At 53.4% G+C, this 13810-nt stretch overlaps 1 protein-coding gene across 1 annotated transcript in view; it reads left to right on the forward strand.

Moving 5' to 3' along the window:
- Positions 1-539: 539 nt before the first annotated feature.
- Positions 540-13810, forward strand: part of RXRG (retinoid X receptor gamma) — a gene marked incomplete at its 5' end in the record, with an annotated part of 30932 nt that continues 17661 nt past the window's right edge. The window contains one exon of the mRNA XM_082766536.1: positions 540-720. Coding sequence (XP_082622662.1) covers positions 540-720 — 181 coding nt within the window. The remainder of the gene's footprint in view (positions 721-13810) is intronic.

Genomic DNA, 13810 nt, shown 5'->3' on the forward strand with positions numbered 1-13810 from the left:
AAAGCCAGCTATGCCTGGTCTCCCCCAGCATCCAGTGGCGAGGTGGGTAGCACTACGACCTTCCTAACTGCAAAGTTTGTTGTCCTGTAGAGTGGGGATGTTTGCAGACGGGAGAAAAAAGGGCACCTGGCAGAGAGAAGGGAAGAGAGGAGGAGGAAAGCAGAACCGAGATGGGCAACTTATGGAGCTGTGATAAGAGTTCAAAGGACAGCGGCTATCGCAGTGTGAAGTCAGACAGGCTGGGTACAGCCCAAGGCTGCTCATGGTGGGATGACAGTTGTTTGCTTGGTTTTCTTCCATCAGGAGCCAGGGTTAGAGAAGGAATCACTTCCAGGAGGCAATTTCTCAGCAGAGCTGCTTTGGAGCAGTTCCTTTGTGTCGCGCAGCCTTTCGCAGCCAGCCCTCCCCCCGGCATTGCAACACCTCCTGTTGTCCAAAGGGACAGGAGCCCAAGAGCAAACACAGGAAACCCCAGCCCCGGTCAAGGTCTGGGAGGTAAATTTGTAACTTAGGACAGATCGTGAGGATGCTGCTGTGTCATGCACAAACACTTCTTTCTTTCTGATCCTCTCCTTCTCCAACAGCCCAGTGCAGATGGGAGAGCTGATCCCAAACCTCCCTTCATGGTTGAGTCCGCTGAAGAGCCAGGACGCAGGTTGGAAATGCAGCCGGGCATGCAGGCTCCTTATTCCCTGGAGACGGGCTCCTTCCCTCACTTCTGTAAGTCCTTGCTTTGTCCTCGTGCAAATAGGTCGTGCTCAGCTGCAGTGCGGGCTGCCAACTGGGCTGAGCCTTAATGGGAGTTTAATTCAGGTGCAGATTTTGGAAAGAAACTGCTCTCCTGTTCCTTCAGCAATAGTTTCTTCTTGAGCTTGAGGAGGAGAGGTACAGGTGTAGGAGACTTGTCTTTGTGAGGTGCAGCCACGGGGATCTGCAGGAAAGTCGCAAGGATGGTGGGAGGGCTGGAGCTCGGGGCTTTCAAAGAAAGGCTGAGCAGTGAGGAGAGGAGAGAGGAGCAGAAGTCTTCAACACCAGGGACAAGTTATAAATTGATGAACTTGTGTCGTAGGAGGGAAGACTCAGGCACTGGGAAGAGCTATTTAACAGGGGTGGTGGAGATGTGAAGGGACAGCCGGGCTGGGGAGGAGGTGGCAGCCCCATCACTGAACGTCCCTGGTCCTGATCTGGGGAGGGAGATGGGTGAGAGGAGCATGCCAGGTCCCTTCCAGACCTGTTTTCTGTGAGTCTGTGCCTTCCTCCTGAAGTGGAGGGCATTCAGGGTGTGGAAAGGGACACTGCACGTAGGGTTGAGGCCTGCAATGGCTCGTATTAAAGGAGTTGTGGAGATCAGCTCATAAATGTTAAAAAAGGATGGGTGGGAGTTACACGTAAAGTTAGTCGTGAATTTTCTTTGAGAATAAGTCTTTTAACAAAAGGGTGTTTCTCCAAAAAATTGAAAGTCTCCTTGGATAAATATTTTGTCAAATGTATTAAATACGTGTGTGCATATATGTGTGTATATATATATATAAAAATACACTTCCATATATGTGTGTATGTATGGAGAGAGAGAGAATTGAGGTTGAGAATTCCACTGGAATTTGTCAAAATATTCTTGTTCATTTCTGATTTGTTTGAACCTGGTTTGTGTTTCAAATGGACCCAATGTATTTCACTACCTCCACTGCACGTGAGCTCTTTATGGTGTATGTATAACCATATCCTGAGCACAGGGAATATATTGAGTTGCCTTTATATATTTCCAAGTCAAATAAGATTTAAAACAGTAACGTCTCTTGCTTCTTGCTTAGTAAATATGTGTCATGTATCCATATCGATATGGAATTTAATTAGCATCAGATGATACATGGTTCGGATGATTCCTGTCTATCGGGTACACCAGTGGCACAACACTGGAATCGATTTTCCTGGCCATTAATAACAGCTGCAGCAGGAGGTGGATGCACAGCTGCCCTAGGTGTATCAGCTGCCTGCGTGCCCCACTGTCACCTACCTTTGCTAATGTCTGCCCTGAAGGTTTTAGCACCATTGTCTGCGGGGTGAGTCTGGAAAGATTTCAGATGTGTTCCTTCTGCTGAGCTTCCTGCCCTGCCTGGGACAGGGCTTGGCACCCTGTGACCTGCATGGCCTGAGTCCATCAGTTTTGCAAGATTCCCTGCCTTTTTAGTGGAGTGATTCGCTGCATACTTGAGAAACTGCAAGTATATTTCTGGTGCTGACAGCTCCGTTCCTTACCGAACCCTGGACAAATAGGTGTGCGTGTAACTGAAGGACAGGGAGTGACGTCCAAGGCTCAGAGACCTGAAGAGCTGGGTCATGAGAGCCAGGAATCCCACTGCCCTGCTCTCATCCCTCGGGATGAAGGAAGGCTGCTTGGTGCTCAGCCTCAGTCCCAGTCTCAGGCTTTATCCCCAGCCCCTGTTGTCAGCAAACGAGCCACGAAGGATTCATCACTGGCTACAGCCACCAGAGCCCGGAGTTGAAGCCTTGCGTGCACTGCCAAAAACAGCTCACAGGTACTCACGGGTTGGCCCCTTCCACTCTGCATCTGTCCATAAAGCGCGTGTCCTTCCCCCCCTGGCTTTTCCCAGCTGACCTTTTGAAGCACGGCTGCGGGTTCGGCCCCCTCTCCCCTTTGACAGCTCTGAAGATTCACCCTGAACTTTGCGGTGACGACTGGTTTATGGCAGGGACCAGCAGCCTTCCCTGGGTGCAGGGCTAGCCTGCCTTCCTCAAAACTGAACTCATGCATGCCTAAAAACACTTCAGGGAGATGCTGCCTATTCAAAAGGGCCCTTTTCAGCTGGTGAAGCTTGGAGCTGGCTTTTGCATGAGGAAGAAACTTCTGTGTTGAAGTTTGGGTACCAGGAGATCACTGCTGACTGAAATAAAGGGAGCAAATGCTGCTGCTACTACTTTCCTGTAGATCTGGCGAACTTTTGGAGAGAAACCTTATTGCTTGAGCTGTTCCTTGCAGCAGAGAAGAAACAATAAAAGGCCTTTAATTCTCTGATGAGGGGCAGGTTTCTCCTAAGCTGGACCTAAATTGATGTAGTAGGGACTCCTGTAGTGGTAGGGGGATTTCTGTGAGAGTTTGTTGCAGGTGTTTTGAGTCTTGATCTACTCCAGCTGGCAGCTCAGGGGGGCCTCCCAAAGGCTTTTTTTACCCAGAGAAGGAGATAAGAAGGTGGTTTGGAGGTAGAGGTTCCTTCTTTTTTAGGGGTTCTGCTTGGTTTCTCTCCTTGCTCCCCCTGCAGTGGCTAGCTGGGGCGATTCAGGAGCTGAGCTGGAAGCCCTCACTGTGCCCTGTGGGACACCTGGCTCTGCTCTTCTCAAGAGTCCCTGCTTGTGCTGAGCAGCATCTTTCAAGTAGGTTCCCTTGGGAAGGGGCAGGATGGGTGGTGGGGTGGTACCTTGTGGCTCATCCACGTGTGTGACTGCAAGGGCAGAGGGGAAACTTCTGGGAAACTGCAGTATTACAAAAAATGAGAGCAAATCTGGAAATGCCAGGATGGAGAGGTACCGTCTGGCACAGTGATGTGTTGCTGTGCCCTGCTTTCTCCAAAAGCACTGATGGATCCTGAAGGAGACGTTTTGGGGCCAGGTATGGGGTTGTTTGTTACCTGAGAGCAGTGTCAGAAGTGATGGCCACAGGGCAGGGAGGCCAGGCTGCTCCATACCCAGCTGGCAGAGATTCTGCACCTTTGGGGCTTTCACAATGGTTTTATCTCTGCTTCCTGGTGTAGTTTGTATCGCTGTGGCTGTACACACGTATTTATGATGTAAAACCCTCTGTTTTCTGTGCTTTGAGGAGGGGAAACATTGCATTGCAAATCTGGTGGAGGAAGCTGTGCTCAGAGACCGAGTGAGACGTGGGGGTGGATCCTCCTCCCGTTGGCACCAACCCTGCTGGGCTTGAGGGCAGCGAGTCGGAGTGCACGAGGGAGCTGGGGCTCCTCTGGCAAACAAATAAGAGCACGCAGTCCCTCAGCACCCCGAGAGCTCGTGGGGTATGTGTTGCGAGCACAGAGCAGACAAAATTTGCTGGGGGATCTGGCTGATTTGAGGTGCTGTGTCTCCTTGGGGTCCTCAGCCGAAAGGAAAGGATCTGAGCGAATGCCCGTGGTGTGGAAAGCAGCAAGGTTATAGGAGGATAGAGCCTTGTTTTGGGAGGAAGGGCAGCGAAGGGGTTAAAGCGCAGCAATTCTGCCCAATCAGTCCGCCTTGCCCATAATAAGCAATTAACAGAGTGTAATTGTGCAAATCCATATGTGGCAGTAATTACCAGGGAGATTAATGGATTCCTTCCTTTCCGAGCGGACCCCACCGCAGCTTGCCAGCGTCCTCCCGCCACCCAAAAGGACTTGGCGAGGGGGCAAGCGGGAGCTGCTGGGTGCTGGGCACTCCGTGGTGACCCCGGCTGGCAGGGAGGCCCCTGTGCTGGTTTAACAAACCCTTTTCATCTCCCTGCCTTTCCTTACGGGCTGCCTGGCTTGGACCTGGCTTCCCGAGGACAGTTCGTGCACGGCCCGCCGTGTCCCTGCCCTCCCCATTGTGCATTCATTCCCCTCTCCCCCGTTTAGCCCTAATTGCTGCAGAATATCACGTTTGTTTCTCCGCTTTTTTTGGTAGCTTTGTTGTTTTGGCTGCCGTGGGTAAGCCAGCACGCTGCTGAAGGCATACAAGAAGCAAGGAGGGATGGCAGCCAGGGAAGCGGGGTGCTTGGCACTGGGGCTTGGGGCAGGTTTGCAAGCCAAAATGCCTGGTTTGTGTTTGGAGAGGGGCTTTTCATGGGCACGCTGAGCCTGCCACATCCCTCGGGATGAGTTTCCTTAGAGGTGTGTGCAACAGAAGCAGACAGTGACCCTGCAGCAGGCGAATCCTTCCCCTCCAAGTGCTTTTGGGGGAGTGAAAAGGGGTGGAAGGGTATTGATCCCTGCTGGGGGAGAAGAGAGTGAACTGGGGAACCACCCTGGGCTCCTCCACAGCTGCACCTTGGGTACTCGGGATGCAAAATCCCCTGTCTCATTCAGCAGCCTCACGGCCAGCCTTGCCTCTGCACCACGCATGTGGGTCTGAGCCGTGTGGCTCCACGGAGAGCTCAGCCCCGTGCCAGGCTGTGATCCCTGCCCTGACAGCTCGAGCAGGAGCTGGGCAGCGTGATCCCGTGGGGAGCCTGGCGTGCCGGCCGTCTCCGCACGCATGGGGCCGCGGGTGCCCCGGGGTGGCTGGGGAGCCAGGTGCCCTTTGGAGCCTGGGACGGCACGGAGAGATCGCATCGCATCTCGTGTCAAGCAAAGGTCTCATCTCCTCACTGCCGTCCTCATCAGGCCAAAATGGCAGATATGTGCATCTTCAAGGTCCCCAAAGCAGGACAGACCCAGAAGTAGCTCGTGTCTCAGCAGAGCAGTCTTCTTGGAAAGCTTCCCACCTGGCACACCTGCCCTGCGGGGCTCACAGGGATACTTGAGGCACTGAGGGATGTCTTGCACAATTTCTGGGATGCTTGAAGCGTTGGGTCTTGGCTGCCCTGGATTTAGGCTCCGGGGTTGCGAGATTTAGTGGATAGAAATGATGTAAAAGCCTTGCTGGTGGAATGAGCCCGGGGAGGCTGTGAGGGCAGCCTGGCTGTCAAAATTTCCCTGTGGAAAGAGCCCTTGGCCTGTGCTGACTCCCAAACTGCTCTTGGGAATGATCTGATGGAAAATGCCAGGGCCTGTGATTACAACCAGCAGGACAGACCCTGGGACCATGCCCGGGAGCTGGTGAATTTGCTGGTACAGATGTAGCCTTTGGGGCTGGGCTGCTGGGAACAGTTACAGCAAAGAACACGAAACGCACACAAAAAAACTCTGTGGAAAGTTTGAGGCCTCTGGATTTTGCAACTGGGATGTGTTTGTCTTACAGAGACAGGACAGAGCTGGAGAAGCTGCTCAGGCATCTTCAGGGCTTGCTTCATTAAGCAGCGTGTGGATTTGTTAAGTCGGTGCCCAGAAGTGCATTGCTGTGCCTGCATTTCCCCAGCCCCTTCCCCTCCTCCTGCTGCATGGAGCTGCTCCTTCTGCTCAGAGGCTCGAGCTGAAACATGTGGCTGCGGGCAGGCGCTCGCTGCTTCTTCCTCGGCCTTTCTACTGGGAAGAGGTTGGGGGAAGCAAGCAGATCCTTGACAGTGCCAGCAAATGTCACTGCACATCCCTGCCAAGTCTTCATGCGTTTGCTCCTCGCTGCTGCGCTGTCTTGGCTCTCTGCATGGCGTGCTCTGTGCTTGCCTTGATCTGGGACTGTTGCCTTTTTGTGAGGCAGAGGGAATTTTGTCATGCTCACAAGGCTTTAAATAGCAGTGGATTTTCTGTTTGAGGGGGATCATGTGGCTTTCAGGAGGAGAATGTGTTTGAAAGATGATGGAGGCTGTTGATAAGGAAAGGGACGCTCGCTGCCGCTGGCTCCTTATCTGCCCCTTGGCTATGCAGGTGGGTGAAGGGTTTTGAACAGTTTCTGTGGGGAAACGCTGAGGGGAACAGCTCCTGTGGGAGAAGGTTTAGGCTGAGTTTCGTGTTGTGCTTGTCTCCCTTTGGCTGCCACAGAGAGGGGGGTCCCAGGGGACGGGCGGCCACAGACGAGGGATGTGCTCATCTGTCAGAACAAGGCAACGATGGCTCCGTCACCTGAATGTCAAACAGAGCAGGCTGGCTGTCTCAAACCGATGTTGCTTGGGCAAAGATGTGGTCTTCATTTGTTTTTCTGGTGGCCCAGAGGCATTATAGGTGTGAACTGAGGGACCAGATAGTGCTAGGCCAGGGCTGCTGAATCTGGGTACTCGCTGCCATGCAAACTTGCTCCAAGACTTGCCTGAAACTCCGTGGAGCTCAGGAGAGCCATCCCCAGGAAGACCACATCATTACAGAAACAGGTGAGGTCTTTGTGCGTCAGAGGAGACAGCAGAGCACTAAGAAACCTGCCCCTCCTTTTTCCATGCAGACACATGGGTGTATGAGTGGGGCTGAATTTCCTTCTCCTGGCCCAAGGATCGCCGTGGCATCTGGAGAGGTGCTGCAGAGGTGGGATCCAGGTGAGCACCTTGGCTCCTGAGGAGCAGCAAACATCTAAAGGAAGGGAGGGCAGCCCTGGCGTTCCTCTGTGCCTTACAGCCAGGGCCTCACCGCCTGGAGAGGACAATCCCAAAGGCAGCTGGCTGAGAAGAGCTGGTGGAAGCTGTGGTACGGTAGATGTGGCTTTAGGGCCCTTGGTTCAGATGAAAAGCTCTGCAGCCGCGTGACACCAACTGCTAATTTGGTGTAAATGCCTCCTTCCTTCTTCAGATCTGTCTAAATGATAGCAATGGGGCGGCTTGATAAGGCAGGCTTTGTCCTGCACCAGATACAATCTGCTCTCCTGCTGCTGGGATATTGGAGGCATGAAAACGCTGGAGAGGCAGCCAAGGTTTGGTACAAGCCCTTGCTGTGGCATTGAGGATACACTGGGCAGTCAGCTGCCTGCACCATGGCCAGAGAGTGAGCTTAATGCCGTGGCCTTGCAGAGAACATGGGTTAGAAAGCCTGTGGGGTGTGTTGGTCTCCAACCCATGTCCCTCTCTACCATGCCATGGAGAGGGAGGTATCCTACAATAATCTCAACCTCAACTCTTTCACATCCATGGTGCTGTGGCTGGTGCTTGCTGCTGCGTCCCCAGCCTTTAAGGGGTGGGTGCCAGCCCCTGATGTGGAGTTGCTCCTCTTGGATGCTTCCAACCCTTCCTCCCCTGAGAAGGGAGCTACTCGGAGCAGAAATAACCCCTGTTACCTTGAACTCCGAGCTCCACGTTTGCCTGGTTGGTATAAATAGAGCACGCGAGGCAGCCAGATGTGATGGAGATTGACAGGTTGTCTCTGGAGTTTTGCACTTGCTGGCGCAGGAGGAAACATAAAAGCACAAACGTGGGGATGCACGGAGTGAGAGCAGCAAGCAAAGCCCCCGGCTGCATGGGGCATGGGTGATGTCCACCCCAGGGGACGCAGGTACATCACAAAATGCAGGTCTCACAGAAAAAGAGAGTGAAGAATTGAGCAGGATCTAGGAAAAAAAAAAAAAGGCTTTTTGAAAGTTTTCCAGGAGTTCTGCAGGGATAGGTGGGAGGACAGAGTTTTATTTAGGTAGTTTGTTTCTGGGTAGTCAGAGAAGCCCTAAAATCATGGGGATTTTTATTTGAGGGATTTTGTTTTTATGTTGCTGTCCTTACAAGCACTAATGCAGGATTAACCCAGTCAAGGATCTATCTCCTATTGAAAAATTTCCTCCGAGGAATGGTCGCTGAGGGAAAGCAGCAGCATTGCAGGCAAGTGCATGGGCTGTGTATTCTGAAACCACTCTGAAAACTTGGGGGCTGCTCTCAGACGATGAGGGAATGTCGTCCTTCATTTTTCCTTGAAGGGGGCCACCCTAGCTGTTCTCAAGCATGCAGAAACGCCAGCTTCACGTCACGTCTACAGCAGGGTTGGAGTGGGCTTGGATTTGCATTACAGCTTGGAGTTACTCAGGAAGTTACTCGGGGATATCAGGGAGGCATCAAGTGAACCTCATCTTAGCGTGTGCTTTGAGAGCCCCTTGCTGAGCACCAAATGATTTATCAGAGCGGGCTTTATTAAGAGCTGAGTTTGTTTCCAACCCAACTCTTTGTAACAGAGCTTTTGGTCAGGGACCTGCCTGAGATCTGAGTGATTTGGGCACTTGCCAGTGGAAATCCTGGCTCTGTCCTGTCCTCACCCAACCTGCGGTCCTGTTTCCATAGCCCAGCTGGGTGCCCTGTACCCCTAACAAGTGAGGGGGGGTGCTTTCCTTGGGATGCAGAGGACGTGTGGCTCTCCCAGTCTTGCAGTATTGTGGTAGTGTTTTGTCTGCATGTGCTTCTCCCTGGCAAAGCCCAAAAGGTGGAGGCACCTGCCTGGAAGGAGAAAGAGCCACGAGCTCCCAGGCCCTGAGCTAGCAGACCCAGCATCGCCCCTCAATGCTATCTATTCCCAAACCCCTTAATTTGGCACACCAAACCTCCCTGCTACCAGCCACGCTCATTCCCCCACGAACCCTGACCCCAGAGCAATGGATGCTTTTGACAGAAAAGGTCCACATGGCTATTTCTTTGGATCCACCTTCCCGGGAATATTTGACTGCATGCTTTTCCATGACGCTGCTGCTGCTGACCTTTCTGCTCCGGCAAGGGGGAGTCGCTGGGAAGCACATAGGCACTGATTCTTCGCTCTTACAAAGGCTGGGATTGTTGGCAGCTTGACGCCCCAGAAAGTGTCTAATTGACTTGACTCTCCCTCGCTGGGCTCCAAATGGATTTTCTGCCTCAGGATATCTCGGCGTTATAGTGGACCTGTTGTTTTTGCTCCTCGCGTGATATTAAAAAGTGCATTGTTGGAGCAGAAAGCCTGAGTCAGAACGGATGTGCTGCCTGTTGCCCCACAAGTGAGTGCCAGGACAGAGAAGCAGAGCAGGACAGGGTCACCTGCCACCCACCACCAGGGGCCAAAAAGCTTCCTGGAGCATCCTGGAGAATGAGCTTGGCTTGGTGGCTTAGAGTGTTAGCATTAAAAGATCTCCTTGTTTGTTATTTTTTAGCTGATTTCGGTGTGTTTGCTTGGTCCTGGATGCTCTCTGGTACCATGCCTGGAAGAATCTTGTCTGCATCTGTGTCCAAAAGTGCTCGTGCTGCACTGGTGCCTGCCGGGGGAGGTAATTCCTGGGAGGAGTGGGCAGCTGGGCCCCGCAACCAGCAAAGCTGCTGGAGGCGCTTAAGCAGGCATAAGAGGATTCAGTGACACCACTGATTAGCGTCGAGGGCCTCATTATGGTGCTGATAATTGAAGGACTCCCGAGGTTTAAACAGACTGGGAATTATCTGCCCTCAGAGCCCGCTCTTGGCTGCAGGGGACGGTGCTTTCTGCAAGGTAGGCAGTGCCCTCGGAGCTGGGGACAGTGACCTGTGCCCTCCGGACCCTGCTGGTCCTGGCCATGGGCAGGGGACGTGGTGGCAGTCATGGGGCTCAGGGGGAGATGGGGAAGGCGTGAGGAGGAGGAGAGGGGAGGCTGTGCTGCTGCAGGTGTGTTGGTGCTGCTGCTGCTGGTAATTGCATTAGCCCGGTGGGGCTCTGGGGCTAATTTCATTAGCTTGGTGTCTGTGGTTATTGCTTCACCAGAGATAGTGGTGGCAAAGGGCAGGGCTGGGTGGGGAAGGGCTGGCGCAGCAGCTCCCTTCCTCTCCATCTGTGAGGAATGTCCAGATTAACCTCGCTCTGTCCCATGCCAATGCCAACCAGTAGAGCAGACACCGAGAGTGGGTCCATCAATCAATTTGCCTGCAGAAACTCAGCCTCCAGTCCCTGCTCTGTCACCAAATCATTATTTGCTCTTGAGCACATCACTTGGCATCTGCCTGTCCTGTTTTGGCTCATGGGGCATCTGGCCTGGTAGCCCCTGATGCACCCCAGTGGCCATCTGAGGGGAGCCCCCGTGGGTCTCTGCAGCTCAAAGCAGTGTGATGGGGGGGATGAATGTGCAGCTGTGGGGTTAGGAGGGCTGCAGCCTTGTTGTTTGCATACGCTGTTGCCACATACATGGCCACAGACGGCTTTTAAACAGAGATGGGATGGGAGACTGGGATACTTGATACGTGTTTGGGGTTTTTGTGGTTCAATCGCATGTGCAGGGAATGGGGATTGTATTTAATCTCTGCTTTCCTGGTTCCGGGGCAGGGTGGGATAAAATGACTCAACTTGGGGCCTTCACACATTTAGGGCCTGGATCCAGAGGCCAATATCTCAAAAGTCTGGGTGGAGCAGTGCTGAGAAACCTTTGGGATGCTATTCCAACGTGCTGCCAAAACATCGGCTGTGGTTTGGTGGCCTTGGGGAGTTGATGGGGACCCAGGGAAGGCAACATTAGCATCTCAGGTGGCTTGAACCAGCACCACTTTGTCAGGAGTCCTGCTCTGACTGATGTCCTGGATGGCAGTCAGCAGCACGGAGTCCCATCTGGGTGCAGCGTGGCAGTGGTTTTCCTTTGTAAGACAGCAGTGGTGGTCACGGTGTTGTCATTTACAAAATAAGAGGGGAGAAATGGCAAGCTTTCGAGAACACGGAGCAGTGTCTTGTAGAAGCTGAGGGGCTGCCTCTGCATGGTCCCGCAGCACTTTGTAAGAGAAGCTGGGCTGGTTCCTGGAGCCTGCCAGACTGATTTGTGTACAGGGGCTGGAGCCTGCCCCAAAACCCTGAAATGAATTTCCCAGTGCTTGCTTAGCTTGAGGAAAGGGCCTGGAGGGGTTCCCTTGGAGTTGCTCAGCGTGCATGTGTTCTGCAGCGCTAAGCGCTGGCTAACCCAGATCTGCTAAAAATCAATAAAGTAATCCACTTACTGCTTGGGACTGCCAGCCTTTTTAAGGAGCTCAGGGCTGTTTTGTTTCTCTTCTCTCCCATTTCTTATAAGCTGGAAGAAAGGAGGAAAAAAAAAAAAAGGACGGGATGTTGGCAGAGCCGGGCTAAAATCAGGCTCTTTGCTCTGGGCAGATCAATAAAAATAATTCCCTACTAAAACGTCATTAGCACGGAATTAAGGCTGCTGAGATCCTGCGTGGTGGGTGAGGATTAATACCCCCGCTAAAACCCGGCATGGTGGGTGCTTAAAACACAAAGCGGCTTCGCTGCTCACACCTCCCCGTCCCAGCTCTGCTCCGTGCCTGCTCGTGGGGGTAAAAAGCATCACTTCTTCCCAAGCAATTGTTTGCTGGTTTGTTGTTGTTGTTTTTTTTTGATTGAAAAATATTTTTCAGACTTGTCACGGAGGGCAAAATGCTTTCCCTGCTGAGAAATCCAATTTTCCGTCCAGAGATTGAAATGAGGCACCTTGCAGCCGGCTCTGCAGGGCCATGGGGCATCCTGCCCTGCTGCCTCTCGCCTCCTGGCCTCGCACGGAGCCCTAACACCACACTAAAAGACCGTGCTGAAGTCACAGCCAGCGTTATCCCCTAATAGCCCGCCTTGCCTACAGGTTAGAAATCCCTGTGGTTAGTGCAGGGTGCAGAGGAGGGCAGGACGTAGCTGCTGGGGAATGAAACCATCCTGCAGTGCCCGCCTTGTCTGCAATAAGGAATGTGAAGGGTGGCCTGATGGAAACTAGGGGAGCCATCTCTTGTTTGTATTCCCTCTGCAAGACCGCAGTTACTTTCTTCCTTTGTATAAGTAAAACCTACTCTGAATACTGATCTCGTGTCTTACTCTGAGAAAACTGCATGCGTGTGCCTGGGACAATGCAGAGTACTGATGCTGCTGCCTGCAAGCCTCCTGGCTCCTGGCAGCAGTCAGTTTTCTGCTGCATGGAGATGCCCAGGTGAAGGCCAAGTCCTGGAGCTGCTGCCGTGTACCTGCTGCCCGTAAGGAGCTGTGATTGTGATCTGGTGTCCTCCTGATATTGTGCATTACCTGGTAATGGGAGGAGGCCAAATCACCTCTATAAATTTTTGAAATATTAATATGAGGAATAAAAACATTTCCTTGCTTGAACTATGGTTAGAGAGGAAGGAGCATAGTGATGTCTGAGAGTGAAGGGAGAAATAGAGCTAACTAGGGTAACCTTTACCCTCCATGCCAGGTGTGAGGGTGATGCTTGGCCTCCATCACCAGCCCCCTGTCCCTGTTCTCCACCATGTGCTGGTGGCAGGGCTGTGATCCTCCTTCCTCCTCCTCTTCCTCTTTCTCCTCCTCCTCCAGCACAGCTCTGCACACCAGGCAGTGCAGACCTGGGCCTCTGCTCGCTTTACAGCCTCGGGTAAAATTCCTCCTTCTCCCATTCCTTCGAGGTGACTTCATCTGAGGTCACTTGCATCAGAAGCACGGGGCTGTGCCATTGCCTCCATCCCTGCCTCCATCCCTGCCTCCCCCCAAAACTGCAGCCACAGGGCAGGGGGTTCCCAGGCAGGGAGCTGGGATGCTCCCCCCACAGAGCACTGGCTGCTAGAGGCAGTACCAAAAATCTTCATGTGGCTTTGCCCTGCTCTGGCATCTGCCTGTTTGTTCCTCCTTATTTCTGCAGTAGTTGATGGTCCAGGTGGGTGGGCATGAAGTGAGCATTAGGGATGGATGGGAGCTGTCTGTGCAGCCTGCTGCCTTGTGCTGCTGTGGCTGTGAACTCTTTGCTGGCGTGGATTGAGCCCCCTGGGCTCTGTCCTGTGTGTCCCCCCCTCCTCATCCCATGCAGCTTCAGCAGACAGCTGTAAACCAGCTCCTTGCAAGTGGGCTCCCCATCTCCACCGAGCGGCTCCCCACCAGCCCAGCTCGCATCCTGGCACCCCGTCCTGGCTCCAGGAGGGGTGTGGGGACCCTGCACCTAACTGGGGTGCCCAAAAGCAACCCCCTGGGTGCTTGATGCTGTGAGCGATGCCCCTGCCCTGCGTGGTGCAGCAAGGAGGCTGATATTTGCACGTGATGCTTGCCACAGTGCACACTGGGTTTGGGGTTTGGGTTTTTGCCCCTTCCAGCTCCACCCGCCGCTTCCTGGGGGCGACCACGACCCTGCAGCGCGATGCCAGGAGTGCAGGTAAAGCAGAGCCAGGGCAGGAGCACGATGCTCCACGTCCTGCACAGCCCCCAAAGCCCTTGGATAGCTGTGGGGGGGCTCCTGCTCTCAGCACTGCTGGCCCTTGGTGTGCCTGGAAAACACCTCCACATGGCTGGGGCCAGCATAACTAATAACCTGCACCGAGTCTTGACTGGTGGAAAAGCAAACAGCCGCCTCCTTC

Source organism: Aythya marila, assembly GCF_965140915.1.
Source record: "Aythya marila genome assembly, chromosome: 8".
Classification (NCBI taxonomy): domain Eukaryota; kingdom Metazoa; phylum Chordata; class Aves; order Anseriformes; family Anatidae; genus Aythya; species Aythya marila.